The sequence below is a fragment of the Oncorhynchus mykiss genome, chromosome 10, assembly GCF_013265735.2.
Source record: "Oncorhynchus mykiss isolate Arlee chromosome 10, USDA_OmykA_1.1, whole genome shotgun sequence".
In the NCBI taxonomy this organism is placed as follows: domain Eukaryota; kingdom Metazoa; phylum Chordata; class Actinopteri; order Salmoniformes; family Salmonidae; genus Oncorhynchus; species Oncorhynchus mykiss.
In genome coordinates, this window is record NC_048574.1 from 42,106,516 (window position 1) to 42,119,944 (window position 13,429).

Here is a 13,429-nt window from a genome sequence, read left to right on the forward strand (position 1 = left end):
TCTCTCTCTCTTGCACTCTCTCTCTCTCTCTCTCCCTCTCTCTCTCTCTCTCTCTCATGCTCTCTCCCTTTCTCTCTCTCTCTTGGGTCTGTGGCTAATCTTTCTCTCTCTCTCTCTCGGGTCTGTGTCTAAGATCTCTCTCTCTCTCCCTCTCTCTCTCTCGCTCTCTCTCGCTCATTCTCCCTCCCTCTCTCTCCCTTTCTCTCTATCTCTCTTGGGTCTGTGGCTAAGCCCCCCCCCCTCTCTCTCTCTCTCTCTCTCTCTCTTGCTCTCTATCTCTCTCTCTCTCTCTTGCACTCTCTCTCTCTCTCTCTCCCTCTCTCTCTCTCTCTCTCTCTCTCTCTCTCATGCTCTCTCCCTTTCTCTCTCTCTCTCTTGGGTCTGTGGCTAATCTTTCTCTCTCTCTCTTGGGTCTGTGGCTAAGCCCCCCCCTCTCTCTCTCTCTCTCTCTTGCTCTCTCTCTCTCTCTCTCTCTCTCTTGCACTCTCTCTCTCTCTCTCTCCCTCTCTCTCTCTCTCTCTCTCTCATGCTCTCTCCCTTTCTCTCTCTCTCTCTTGGGTCTGTGGCTAATCTTTCTCTCTCTCGGGTCTGTGGCTAAGATCTCTCTCTCTCCCTCTCTCTCTCTCTCGCTCATTCTCCCTCCCTCTCTCTCCCTTTCTCTCTATCTCTCTTGGGTCTGTGGCTAAGCCCCCCATCTCTCTCTCTCTCTCTCTCTTGCTCTTTCTCTCTCTCTCTCTTGCACTCTCACTCTCTCTCACCCTCTCTCTCTCACACACACACTCTATCTCTGTCTCTCTCTCTCTCTCTCTCTCTCTCATGCTCTCTCCCTTTCTCTCTCTCTCTCTCTCTTGGGTCTGTGGCTAATCTCTCTCCCTCTCTCTCTCTCTCTCTCTCTCTCTCCCTCTCTCTCTCTTTCTCTCTCTCAGGTATGTGGCTAAGCTCTCTCTCTCTCTCTCTCTCTCTTTCCCTTTCTCTCTCTCTCTCTCTTGGGTCTGTGGCTAAGCTCTCTCTCTCTCTCTCTCTCTCTCTCTCTCTCAATTCAATTCAATTCAATTCGCTTTATTGGCATGACGTAACAATATTTGGGATATTTACAATATAAATAATATATAAAAATGAGAATCAAAATTGTCAACGGGACAACAGTATCAACAATAACCAAGGGTCAAAATGACCATACATTCAACAATGACAATAAGCATACAGTAGAGTACATGTGCAGGTTGATTGGTCTGTCAGAAACTGTCCTTCAACTTATGGCAGGAAGCAATGTAGTGCGCTGCCAACCCACAGCTCTCTGCGTCCTCCCCCAACAGGACGGGTAGCCTATCCTCATCAGAAAGGTCTTTGAAACCTTGAATAAGAGTTTCAAATTTGGGAAAATGACACTCTCTAATTGTTTTATATTTTTTACATTTTGTCAGGAAATGCAGCTCCGTCTCAGTGTCTGCTGTTGTGCAGTGCTTGCACAACCTTTCCTCTACAGGGATCCAGGTTTCCTGTGTCTACCCTTCTCAATGGCAAGGCTGTGCTCACTGAGCCTGTACTTTGTCAAGGTTTTGATCGGTAACCATGGTCAAATATTTAGCCACGGTGTACTGTCGATTTAGGGCCAGATAGCACTGCATTTTGCTTTGTGCTTGTGTTTGTGTTTCCCAATAAGCAATAAAGTTTTGTTTTGACTGTGTTGTAATTTGGTTTATCCTGATTGATTGGATGTTCTGGTCCTGAGGCTTCAGTGTGTTAGTAGAACAGGTTTGTGAACTCAGGCCCAGGACCAGATGGATGAGGGGACTCTTTTCTTTGCTCAGCTCTTGACATTGCAGGGCTTGGTAATGATATGAGAGGGGGTCACTGTATTTTAGATGTTTCCAAAACTGAATTGCTCTTTTTTGAGTTTTTATTATTAGTGGATATTGGCCTAATTCTGACCTGCATGCATTGTTTGTAGTTTTCCTCTGGACATGTAGGAAAATCTAACAGCACTCTGCATGTAGGGTTTCAATGGGGTGTTTGTCCCATTTGATGAAATCTTGTTTTGCAAGTGGACCCCACACCTCGCTGCCATAAAGTGCAATTGGTTCAATGACATATTCAATTAGTTTTAGCCAAATTTGGATAGGTATTTCAATTTGAATTTGCTTTTTAATGGCGTAGAATGCCCTGCGTGCTTTCTCTCTCAGCTCATTCACTGCCTCATTAAGGTGTCCAGTTGAGCTTATTTTTAAACCTAAGTAATTGTAGTGTGTACAGTACTCTATATATTTTGTACCAATTGAGAATGTTGGTCTAATTCCCTGAGATCTGGATCTTCTCTGGAAAATCATTATTTTAGTCTTTTTGGGGTTTACTGCCAGGGCCCATGTCTGGCAGTACTGCTCTAGCAGGTCCAGGCTCTGTTGTAGGCCATGTGCTGTGGGTGACAGCAGGCATAGGTCATCTGCGAAGAGTAGCCATTTAACTTCTGAATTGTGGAGACTAACACCAGGGGCTGAGGATTTTTATAGAATAGTGGCCAATTCGTTAATGTAAATATTGAAGAGTGCAGGGCTCAGATTGCAACCCTGGCGAAGGACCCACCCCTGGTTAAAGAATTCTGTTATTTTCTTATCAATTTTAATGCTGCACGTTTTTCCAGTATACATTGATTTAATTATGTCATATGTTTTACCCCCTACACCACTTTCAATAACTTTGTAGAACAGTCCTGTATGCCAAATCGAATCAAATGCTTTTTGGAAGTCGATAAAGCAAGTGTATATTTTGGTATTATTTTGGTGGACATGTTTATCTATCAGGGTGTGTAGGGTGTAAATATGATCAGTTGTGCAATGTTTTGGTATAAATCCAATTTGGCTTTTACTCAAGACATTGTGCTTATTAAGGAAGTTTAGAACTCTTACATTTATAATACTACAGAAAACCTTCCCCAGGTTACTGTTCACACAAATGCCTCTGTAATTGTTAGGGTCAAATTTGTCTCCGTTCTTAAAGATTGGGGTTATGAGTCCGTGATTCCAGATGTCAGGGAAATAACCTACACTCAGGATCAAATTAAACAGCTTTAATATAGCCAATTGAAATTTTGCACTAGTGAGTTTGAGCATCTCGTTTAGGATGCCATCAGGTCTGCATGCCTTTTTACATTTGAGAGCCTGAAGTTTCTTATAGAGCTCCTGGTCAGTAATTAGGGAGTCCATTGGATTTTGATTGTCCTTTATAGCTTTTTCTAATCCATTCAACTTCTCATGAATTTGGCGTTGTTCTGCGTTTGTGTCAATTTGAATGGTGTTGTAGAGTGATTTAAAATGGGTTGTCTCCATTTTGTATCGCTAATTCCTCTTGTTTAGATTTGTATTTTATTTTCCCAATTTTGCCAGAAGTTGTGTTTGTTTGTGGACTCTTCAATTAGTGTCAGCTGCTTGCTGTTGTACTGCGCTTTATTGGTTCTGAGTGTACGTTTCTAGAGTTTTTAAGTCTCACAGTAATGAAGGCGTAATTCACCATTATTTGGGTCTCTGTGCATTTGGTTGGATAGTGTTCTAAGTTTTTTCCTTATAATTTTACAATCTGCATTAAACCAGCTGTCATCTGTGTTTTTTTATCATTTTCAATTGTGCTTCTTTTGCCGTTTGCCTGAATATATAGTTGATGTTTTATATAGTTGATGTTTTGTATATTGCGCAAAGGAATATTTTTCTGTCACTACAAGTAATTTTTTCAGTTTTAACCAAATGTGATATTTGCGAATTTTGAGGGGATCAATTAGATGTTGTAGTTCGGATTTGCACCAAATGATCAGTCCTCCAGAGTCTCTGCCCCTCTCTCTGCCTCTCTCTCTCTCTCTGCCTCTCTCTCTCTCTCTCTGCCTCTCTCTCTCTCTCTCTCTCTCTGCCTCTCTCTCTCTCTCTCTCCCTCTCTCTCTCTCTCTGCCTCTCTCTCTCTCTCTCTCTCTCTCTCTGCCTCTCTCTCACTCTCTCTATTTCTCTCTCTCTCTCTCTCTCTCTCTCTCTGCCTCTCTCTCTCTGCCTCTCTCTCTCTCTCTCTGCCTCTCTCTCTTTCTCTCTATCTCTCTTTCTCTCTCTCTCTCTGCCTCTCTCTCTCTCTCTCTCTCTCTCTATTTAGTCGGGAATTATTCTCAGAATAAAACTGTGTTCTTGTTCTATGGCAGGATGAGTTTCTTGTCTGACTTCTGAGTGCCGCTCCTGTGTTCTGGCTTAACAGAGTCGCTAAACAGAGTGGCGGTTGGACGGGAGCTCTCCATGGTGCTGAAATCAGACTCCACGTAGTTTCTTTATTTTAAAACGACTGACTTTTTACTGATAAAAACCACCAGACATGTATCTAGTTGGATTGCACATCAGAATCTAACAGCACTGCACAAAACGTTTCACTGCTTTTCATTCTGCCCTCCTATAGCCTATGCCAGCTCTTTTCTCTGGAGTCAGTTTACGGTTCTCTTGTGGGCTTTTTTATCATTCAAGTAACTCTCCACACCGTGTCAGTGTCTACCAGCAAAACGCTAATTTACTCAACTCCACCTAATGACTAGGACAAAGCCTATTATACACCGACTGTCAGTGAAATTGTAATGAGGTGGCAGACGGTGAGGTTAATGTTTCTCGTTAGGATAGCAACATCATCCATTGTTTTCATTTGGTTCTCTTTATTTCCGTCACACTGTTCGGATTACCTTTGTGAAAGGATTGCTTAACAGTGACTGCATTCGAGAACCGTGAATGGGTTTGGATTGTGAATCTATTTTGGCTGTTGCTTTGTATTCGGGGTGCTGAGTCTGAACAAATTACTTATTCCGTTTCCGACGAGTTAAAACCGGGGACATTTGTTGGGAATTTGGCTAAGGGTGTAAATCTGAAAGTGACTGAACTGGAGGCAAGCAGGATCCAGATAGAAACGGGAACATTTAAGAAACATTTTTAAGTACATTTAAACACGGGGGGTTTCTTCAAGCTTTGTCTTAACGACCTTGTTTGCACTGAAAGTTTGGAGGATATTGTGATTAATCCTTTACGAATGTACAATGTTGAAGTAATATACTGGACAGAAACGACAACGCACCACATGTTCATGTGAAATCACAGACGTTTCGGATTGCTGGGCTAACTGCACCAGGAGCTAAATGTCCTCTGCCTGCAGGAGTAAGGGAGCAAACCTACAGAGATAAACTCTCCCCAAATGACCCTTTCACACTAGACGTGCGTACTGAGGCAGATCCTGGTACATCAGTAGAGTTAGTGCTACAGAAAACGTTAGACTGAGAGAAACATGCTGAGAGAAACATGCTGGGATCAAGCGTGATGGAGGAAAACCTCCGAGATCAGGGACCTCATAAACAATTGTCAACATACTAGATGAAAACGATGATATATTATTCCAAACATATGGTTTACTTATTTGCTATTAAACTGTTGCATTTCTTGCTAACATATGACGCATAGGTAATGCGTTTTTTTTTCTTCTCATTGAGCAGTGTCATGGCCGTTTAGTAAGCAAAACGCAGGGTGTCGCTGTAGACCGTGGATATGAAACCTTGATTTCGTTCTAGGGCCCCTCCTTCTGTGGCTATCAGTGCTGTGTAGGCTTTTGTCAGAATAACACACAGTCAGATTCCATCTGAAACGACAGCCCTTCCGCGACGGCATAAGATGTGGTTGTTTTCTGAAATATATGTCTGCTCTTAGAACACTAGAAGCGTCGGGTGAACAGTGGATTTAACGATGGGCCATGCTGTAAATTGTGGATATCGCTGTATTCCGGTTGTACTGCTTCTTTGCGTATGGAATTTATCTTCGGGACAGATTATCTACTTTGTCTCAGAGGAGGTGAACAAGGGAACCGTTGTTGGGAATATATCCAAGGATCTGAATCTCAATGTTCAGGAACTGGAGTCTCATATGTTTCAGATTGTTTCCGGCTCCAACAAGAAGTATTTTGATGTGAATTTAAAGACCGGGGCTCTGTTTGTGAAGGAAAAAATCGACCGAGAGGAACTCTGTATGACTAGTGAGAAATGTTCTCTAAACCTGGAGATCATTGCACAGAACCCTCTCAACATGTATCGTTTAGAAATCAATGTGTTAGATATGAATGATAACGGACCTTCATTCCCAATAAATGTTCATACTTTGAATATAACCGAATCCACATTTCAAGGCGAAAGATATCCCCTGCCCAGTGCTGACGATGCTGATATAGGAAATCATACAGTGAAAACATACAAGTTGAGTCCGAATGAACATTTCTCTTTGGATGTACAGAGCGGCAGCGAGCAGAGCATGTCTGCTGAGTTAATACTACAGAAAGCTTTAGACCGAGAGAAACAGGCTGTGATCCAGTTGTTACTGACTGCTGTTGATGGAGGAACACCTGCCAGATCCGGGACATTACAGATAATAGTGAATGTGATAGATGTGAACGATAACAGTCCCGTCTTCAGCAAACAATTGTACAAAGTACGTATAGCAGAGAACATACCAATTGGCACACATTTAATAAAACTGAACGCAAACGATGTGGACTCAGGTGTAAATGGGGAAATCGTTTATTCTTTGATAAGCCACGGGAAGGAAAAAACATTGGACGCATTTCAAATGAACAAAGTGACTGGTGAAATCACAGTTAAAGGAACTATTGATCGCGAGGAGAATGCTGCGTTTGAGCTGCATGTACAGGCCAAAGACAGGAGTGCTAGTCCTCGCACAACGCATTGTAAAGTCTTGGTAGAAGTGATTGATGTCAATGACAATGCTCCAGCGATCTCAGTAACTTCAATGATGAATGCAGTCAGAGAGGATGCAAGATCAGGTACAGCAGTTGGTCTAATAACAGTGTCTGATAAAGACGGGGGTGTAAATGGAAAAGTACACTGTAAAATAGTAGACTCGGTTCCATTCAAATTGCTGTCCTCCTATAGGAACTATTATTCGTTAGTGGTAGATGGATCTCTAGATAGAGAGACTACTTCCCAGTACAATGTAACCGTTATAGCTACAGATGAAGGCATCCCACCTCTCTCCAGTAACAGTGTCATTTCTGTTTACGTCGCTGATGTGAATGACAACGCGCCTCGCTTTTCAGAAACTATATTTAATGTTTATCTAAAGGAAAATAGTCCCTTTGGAGGGCTTATTGCCAGCTTGACTGCCCATGATCCAGACATGAATGAAAACACTCAGATGTCTTATTCGTTATTAGGAGGCAATAATGGCAAACCCTTGTCTACAATGATAAACATAAACTCATTAACTGGTGAGATATATAGCATACAGTCATTTAACTTCGAAGAAGTGAATACTTTCCAGTTCCACGTTCAGGCCACGGACTCTGGTGTTCCTCCACTAAGCACCAACGTCACTGTCAACGTTTTTATCCTGGATGAGAATGACAACAGTCCTGTGATTCTCCCACCATATTCTGACCACGGCGTTAATTCTGAGAACGTTCCCTATTCTGCTGAAGCGGGATACTTTGTGGCCAAGATCAGGGCTGTAGACGCCGACTCTGGTTATAATGCGCTGCTTTCTTATCACATCTCTGAACCAAAGGGGACCAATCTCTTCAGAATAGGAACCAGCAATGGAGAAATACGGACTAAGAGACGAATGAGTGACAATGACTTAAAAACTCACCTGTTGGTCATTCTGGTGTCTGATAATGGCGAACCTTCACGGTCTGCCACAGTGTCTATTGATGTTGTGGTCGTTGAAAGTACAGGTGACACACAGACAACTTTCAGACAGCTGCCTGTAAAGGAGGAGAGTTTCTCAGATTTAAATCTGTATCTGCTCGTCGCCATTGTGTCAGTATCAGTGATATTTATACTGATCCTCATCAGTTTAATAGCTGTAAAATGCCACAGGTCAGACGGCAGTTTCAGCAGGTACAGCTCCCCAATGATCACCACGCACCCTACCGGCAGTTGGTCTTACTCCAAATCTACCCAGCAGTATGACGTGTGTTTTAGCTCCGACACACCAACGCCGTTTCCACCTGCTGATGGTGAGCTGATCAGTATTAATGGAGGGGATACTTTCCAAAGGACGCGAACTCTCCCTAACACAGAGAAGGTAAGGGCAACTATTCATTTGGCGCTTTTTTTCATTGCGTTGTCGTTTGTTTCCCACTGAAATATTACTATTATCTTGCTTGTACTTTGTAAATATTTTCTTAAATATGTAAAAAAAAAAAATAATAATAATCTATCGCACGAATTTAAATCCATTATTACTACTAAGACAGTTCAAATTGTATTGGTGCGGTTTTGGTTAGCTAAAAAGAAGCTCAAAATCAATACGGTACGCTGTTAGGCGTCTCTGTTCAGCACCATGGACAGCGACATACGGTTGCATTGGTTAGTGTAAGTCTCATTCCAGCTTACATGTTTTCTCGATTCAATTGATGCATTGTTATTAATAGTCTCCTCTATTATATAAATATACCAACCTGTCGAAATATAGTAGTTCAGTTGTTTTTTGTAGAAGCAACAATGGAGCATTCAGATTTATTTTAAACTGCAAAACCAACTAGGATTGGCTGGCCTTCTCCAGGCTCTCGTAGGCTCAGTCACCAGTATACTTTTATTTACAAAGCCATTTTGGGTTTACCACCATTTTATTTTGCCATTTTTATTCGTCATAAATGTGGTGGGTACTCTCTTCGTTCGCAGGACTTTATCCTGCTAACTGTTCCAAATGTCCGAACTGAATTTGGTAAAAGGGCTTTTATGTACTCTGCGCCATCGGCTTGGAACGCCTTACAAAATACTTTTAAACTGGAAGAACTTGTCCCGATTGGTGTTTTTAAATTATTGATGACTGATTTTGATGCTGATTTCTGAACCTGTCAATGTTTTTAATTGACTGTTTTATAATTTTCTTATACTCCTGTGAATTCAATGTTTTTTTTACTAGATTACCTGTAGATTTTAATGTGGTCTGTCTATAATTGTGTAATGACTAGGTGCTGCCTATCTTGGCCAGGACGCTCATGAAAAATAGATTTCAAATCTCAATGAGCCCTTCCTGGTTAAATAAATAAAAAAACTGGTCTGTGAACACCATAACATGTCTAGCCATACTGGTCATCCGCTGTTTGGCACGTTGGGCTAAGCGAGAAGATACATTTTGGAAGAAAGTGTTATTCATTAGATCAATTTGGTTATTTGTTTATTTGTTTGTTGTGTAGACACCCCTCATGTTAGATTCTAACATCGTGAATAACTCAGATAAGGCTGTGTTCTTGTTTAAGAGCGCAGTAAGAGCACTTGGTGTCGCTGTAGACCGTATATTCAGCTGACAACTATGTGGGGCTCATTCTTCCCCTAACTCCCACTGCTGAAGGTAGAGTCAGGGGATCCACTTTAGATAGGCATGTGTGTAGAAACAACCGTGGTATACTAGAGATTTGTCTTATACAACGCGATGTTAGCAATATTATGAATCTACTGTAAACAACTCACAGAAGGTCTGTGCATAGCGATGGGCCTTTCCGTGCATTGTGGATATAGTTGGATTCGGATTCTGCTGCTTCTTTGTCTATTCTGTCTCAGATGAGGTGAACAAGATAACCGTTGTTGAGAAATAGCCAAGGACCTCAACCTCAATTTTCGGGAACTTGAGTCCCATATGTTTCAGATTGTATTATGTTTTGAACCTAAACACTCGCGTCCTGTTTGTGAATGAGAGAATCGACAGCGAGGAGCTGTGTGAGAACAATCTGAAGTGCAGGCCATTACGCACAATCATCTGAACATTTTTCGCGTTGAAATAGAGATACTGGATATACATGATTATGAACCTTCTTTCTTGGTAAATTCACTGGCATAAATTAAATGTTTATGAAAACGCTGCTGCGGGAGATCGATTTTTTCTCCCAGTGACTGAGGATGCGGATGTGGGCAGATGTGGCTAGTATTAATGGAGGAGATACTTTTCAAATGACACACTCTGCCAAACAGTGAGAAGGTAAGGACAACTTTTTAAAATACATATATTTTTTGTCATTGAGTTTAGATGTATTTTTTTACTGACAAATTGTTATCATCTTGCATGTATATTCTACATATTCTTCTTAATTTGAATCCCTTTTAACTTGACGAGATAGTACAACTTGGGTATGTTTAGGTTAGGTCAAATCCAGCTCCGTGTTCTCTTTGAACCTGTCAAAATTGTATAGTTTTTGGTGTTGTTTATTGAAGAAGTAACAACCAGCATAGACATGCAAATGCATTTGCATCATTTACGTAAATTATTATCAGCAGTCTCATTACTGCCAGGGGTAGTTTTCTAAGCCCTTCGTACCATATTGTCATGTGCTAGCAAGTCTCTCACCCTAAATTATTTACTTGGTCATGTTTGCAATGTCGCAGAACTCTTACTCGTTTTGGATACTCATGCGTAATTACGCATGACCAACCCAGCTTTTTTATAGTTCGAAGATGCGTTCTTGTTATAGTTTTATCCTTTTATTTGAAATAGTACTCTTTAAAAGGTAGATTTGGCCAAATTGGTTTGGTAAGAGTCACGGTGGCGTAATTGACACATAGCAGACTCGTTTTGTCAATATTTATTTATGCTGTAGCCTATACATACAGAAAACACAGGATGTCGCTGTTGACCATGACAATTATTAATAGGAGGAATAATGCTGGACTCCTCCTCTAGTGAATACTACAAAAGGAATCGAGTTGAAACCAGTGGTTTGTTTTGACAGGAGAGGGAAATTATAGTTTGTCAAAATCACTTTGGTTGTACTAGCACGGACTAGCAGAGCCAGCATTAGCCTATGTTCATTTTTTCCCTTTGAGTATTGTTGCAATAAGCATTCCTTGTACAGCGATGGGCCTGTGTGACCACAGAAGACGTGTTTGGATAGAATATCTTCTGCTGCTTTGTTCATGGAGATTGTGTTCTGGACAGTTCGTGTATTCCGTCTCAGAGGAGGTAGATGAAGGCACATTTGTTGGAAATATCGCTAAAGACCTAAATCTAAATTTGAGAGAACTGGTTTCGAGAAAGATTCACATTGTAACGGGATCCGAAAGGAGGTATTTTGATGTCGACTTGAAGACAGGTAATCTTTTTGTCTATGAGAGAATTGACCGAGAAGCCCTCTGCTCAAACTCAGTAAAATGCTCCATTGATGTTGAGGCGATATTGAATAATCCTATGCATATCCATCGTATTGAAGTAAACATTGTGGACATAAATGACAACCCACCATCGTTTGCGGAGCGCATTCATGTTGTCAATATGACTGAATCCGCCTTTCCAGGGGACAGATTTCCTTTACCGTTCGCCAGTGATTCGGATGTTGGAAGTAACTCTGTGAAAACCTACAAACTGAGTCTAAACGAACACTTCTCTCTAGATGTACAAAGCGGCAGCGAGCAGAGTGTGTCTTCTGAGTTAATACTACAGAAAGCTTTAGACCGAGAGAAACAGGATGTGATAAAACTTGTACTGACTGCTGTTGATGGTGGAAAACCTCCACGATCCGGAACTCAACAGATAGTAATTCACGTAATAGATGCCAACGATAATACTCCGATTTTCTCCAAATCTCTCTATAAAGTGCAAGTGTCAGAAAATGTTGCATTTGGAACTTTAATTCTAACTTTAAACGCAACAGACTTAGACGAGGGGGTGAACGGTGAAATCGAATACTCATTCACTGGGAAAGGAGAAATGGGCACACAACATGTCTTTCAACTCAACCAGCATACTGGTGAATTAACAGTTAAAGGGCGTTTGGATCACGAGGAAAACCCTGCGTTTGAAATCCGTGTACAAGCAAAAGACAAAGGTAATCCACGAAGGAGTGCCTATTGCAAAGTCATAATTGAAATACTTGACGTGAATGACAATTCCCCAGAGATCATAGTGACGTCACCCCCTGTAGCATTGAAAGAGAGTGCTGAGAAAGGAACCGTTGTTGCTTCAATAAACGTGCGTGACAAAGACGGTGGGAAAAATGGACTCATCAAGTCCGAAGTAATCGGAGATGTTCCTTTTAAATTACAGTCGTCTTATAAAAACTATTACTCTTTAGTTGTAGACGGGCCTCTGGACAGAGAGAGTGCATCTCTTTATAATGTAACTATTAAAGCCACAGATGAGGGGACCTCACCTCTCTCCAGCACTAGTGTTATTACTGTACACATTTCTGACGTGAATGACAACGCGCCAAGTTTTCCAGAGCCCATACTAAACGTGTATATCAAGGAGAATAGTCCTGTGGGGGTTCGTGTTGGCAGCGTGACAGCGAATGATCCTGATATCGATGAAAACTCTAAACTTACTTACGCAATATCGGGACCCAATGACGCGCATTTTTTTTTGTTTGTAAACTTAAATTCTCTAACTGGTGAACTATACAGCTTGCAGTCATTTAACTACGAGGAGATAAACACATTCCAGTTCCACGTTCAGGCCACGGACTCTGGTGTTCCTCCACTAAGCACCAACGTCACTGTCAACGTTTTTATCCTGGATGAGAATGACAACAGTCCTGTGATTCTCCCGCCATATTCTGACCACGGCGCCGTTAATTCTGAGAACGTTCCCTATTCTGCTGAAGCGGGATACTTTGTGGCCAAGATCAGGGCTGTAGACGCCGACTCTGGTTATAATGCGCTGCTTTCTTATCACATCTCTGAACCAAAGGGGACCAATCTCTTCAGAATAGGAACCAGCAATGGAGAAATACGGACTAAGAGACGAATGAGTGACAATGACTTAAAAACTCACCTGTTGGTCATTCTGGTGTCTGATAATGGCGAACCTTCACGGTCTGCCACAGTGTCTATTGATGTTGTGGTCGTTGAAAGTACAGGTGACACACAGACAACTTTCAGACAGCTGCCTGTAAAGGAGGAGAGTTTCTCAGATTTAAATCTGTATCTGCTCGTCGCCATTGTGTCAGTATCAGTGATATTTATACTGATCCTCATCAGTTTAATAGCTGTAAAATGCCACAGGTCAGACGGCAGTTTCAGCAGGTACAGCTCCCCAATGATCACCACGCACCCTGACGGCAGTTGGTCTTACTCCAAATCTACCCAGCAGTATGACGTGTGTTTTAGCTCCGACACACCAACGCCGTTTCCACCTGCTGATGGTAAGCTGATCAGTATTAATGGAGGGGACACTTTCCAAAGGACTCGAACTCTGCCAAACAGTGAGAAGGTAAGGATAACTTTTCATAATGCTTTTTTTTGTCATTGAGTTTAGATAAAGGTAAGCCTTTTTTACTATTCACAATTTGTACTAGGTCTGTTACTCTGTTTTATTAATTCACTGTTCATGGCTTTGGGTTTTATCAAAATGTTATTGTTGGATGATCAATTGACATTGACATTTTCTTCAATTGTGAATTGAAGTCAAATTTCACAACAGCAAATGCTGCTTCA

General features: G+C 41.6%; 2 protein-coding genes across 2 annotated transcripts in view; both read left to right on the plus strand.

Moving 5' to 3' along the window:
* Positions 1–5,641: 5,641 nt before the first annotated feature.
* On the plus strand, positions 5,642–8,673 carry LOC110533112 (protocadherin alpha-2-like). The gene has a single exon (XM_021617206.2). It carries the CDS (start codon positions 5,739–5,741, stop codon positions 8,145–8,147), a length of 2,409 nt encoding a protein of 802 aa, XP_021472881.2. The 5' UTR covers positions 5,642–5,738; the 3' UTR covers positions 8,148–8,673.
* Positions 8,674–10,717: 2,044 nt separating this feature from the next.
* The window catches only part of LOC110533898 (protocadherin alpha-C2), a 33,325-nt gene continuing 30,613 nt past the window's right edge, over positions 10,718–13,429 (plus strand). Inside the window, exon 1 of the mRNA XM_021618493.2 lies at positions 10,718–13,205. Coding sequence (XP_021474168.2) covers positions 10,857–13,205 — 2,349 coding nt within the window. The 5' untranslated portion in view covers positions 10,718–10,856. The remainder of the gene's footprint in view (positions 13,206–13,429) is intronic.

Bases quoted from the DNA above. Each gene is read 5' to 3' on its own strand.
- LOC110533112 (XM_021617206.2), top strand. From the start codon at position 5,739: ATGGGCCATGCTGTAAATTGTGGATATCGCTGTATTCCGGTTGTACTG.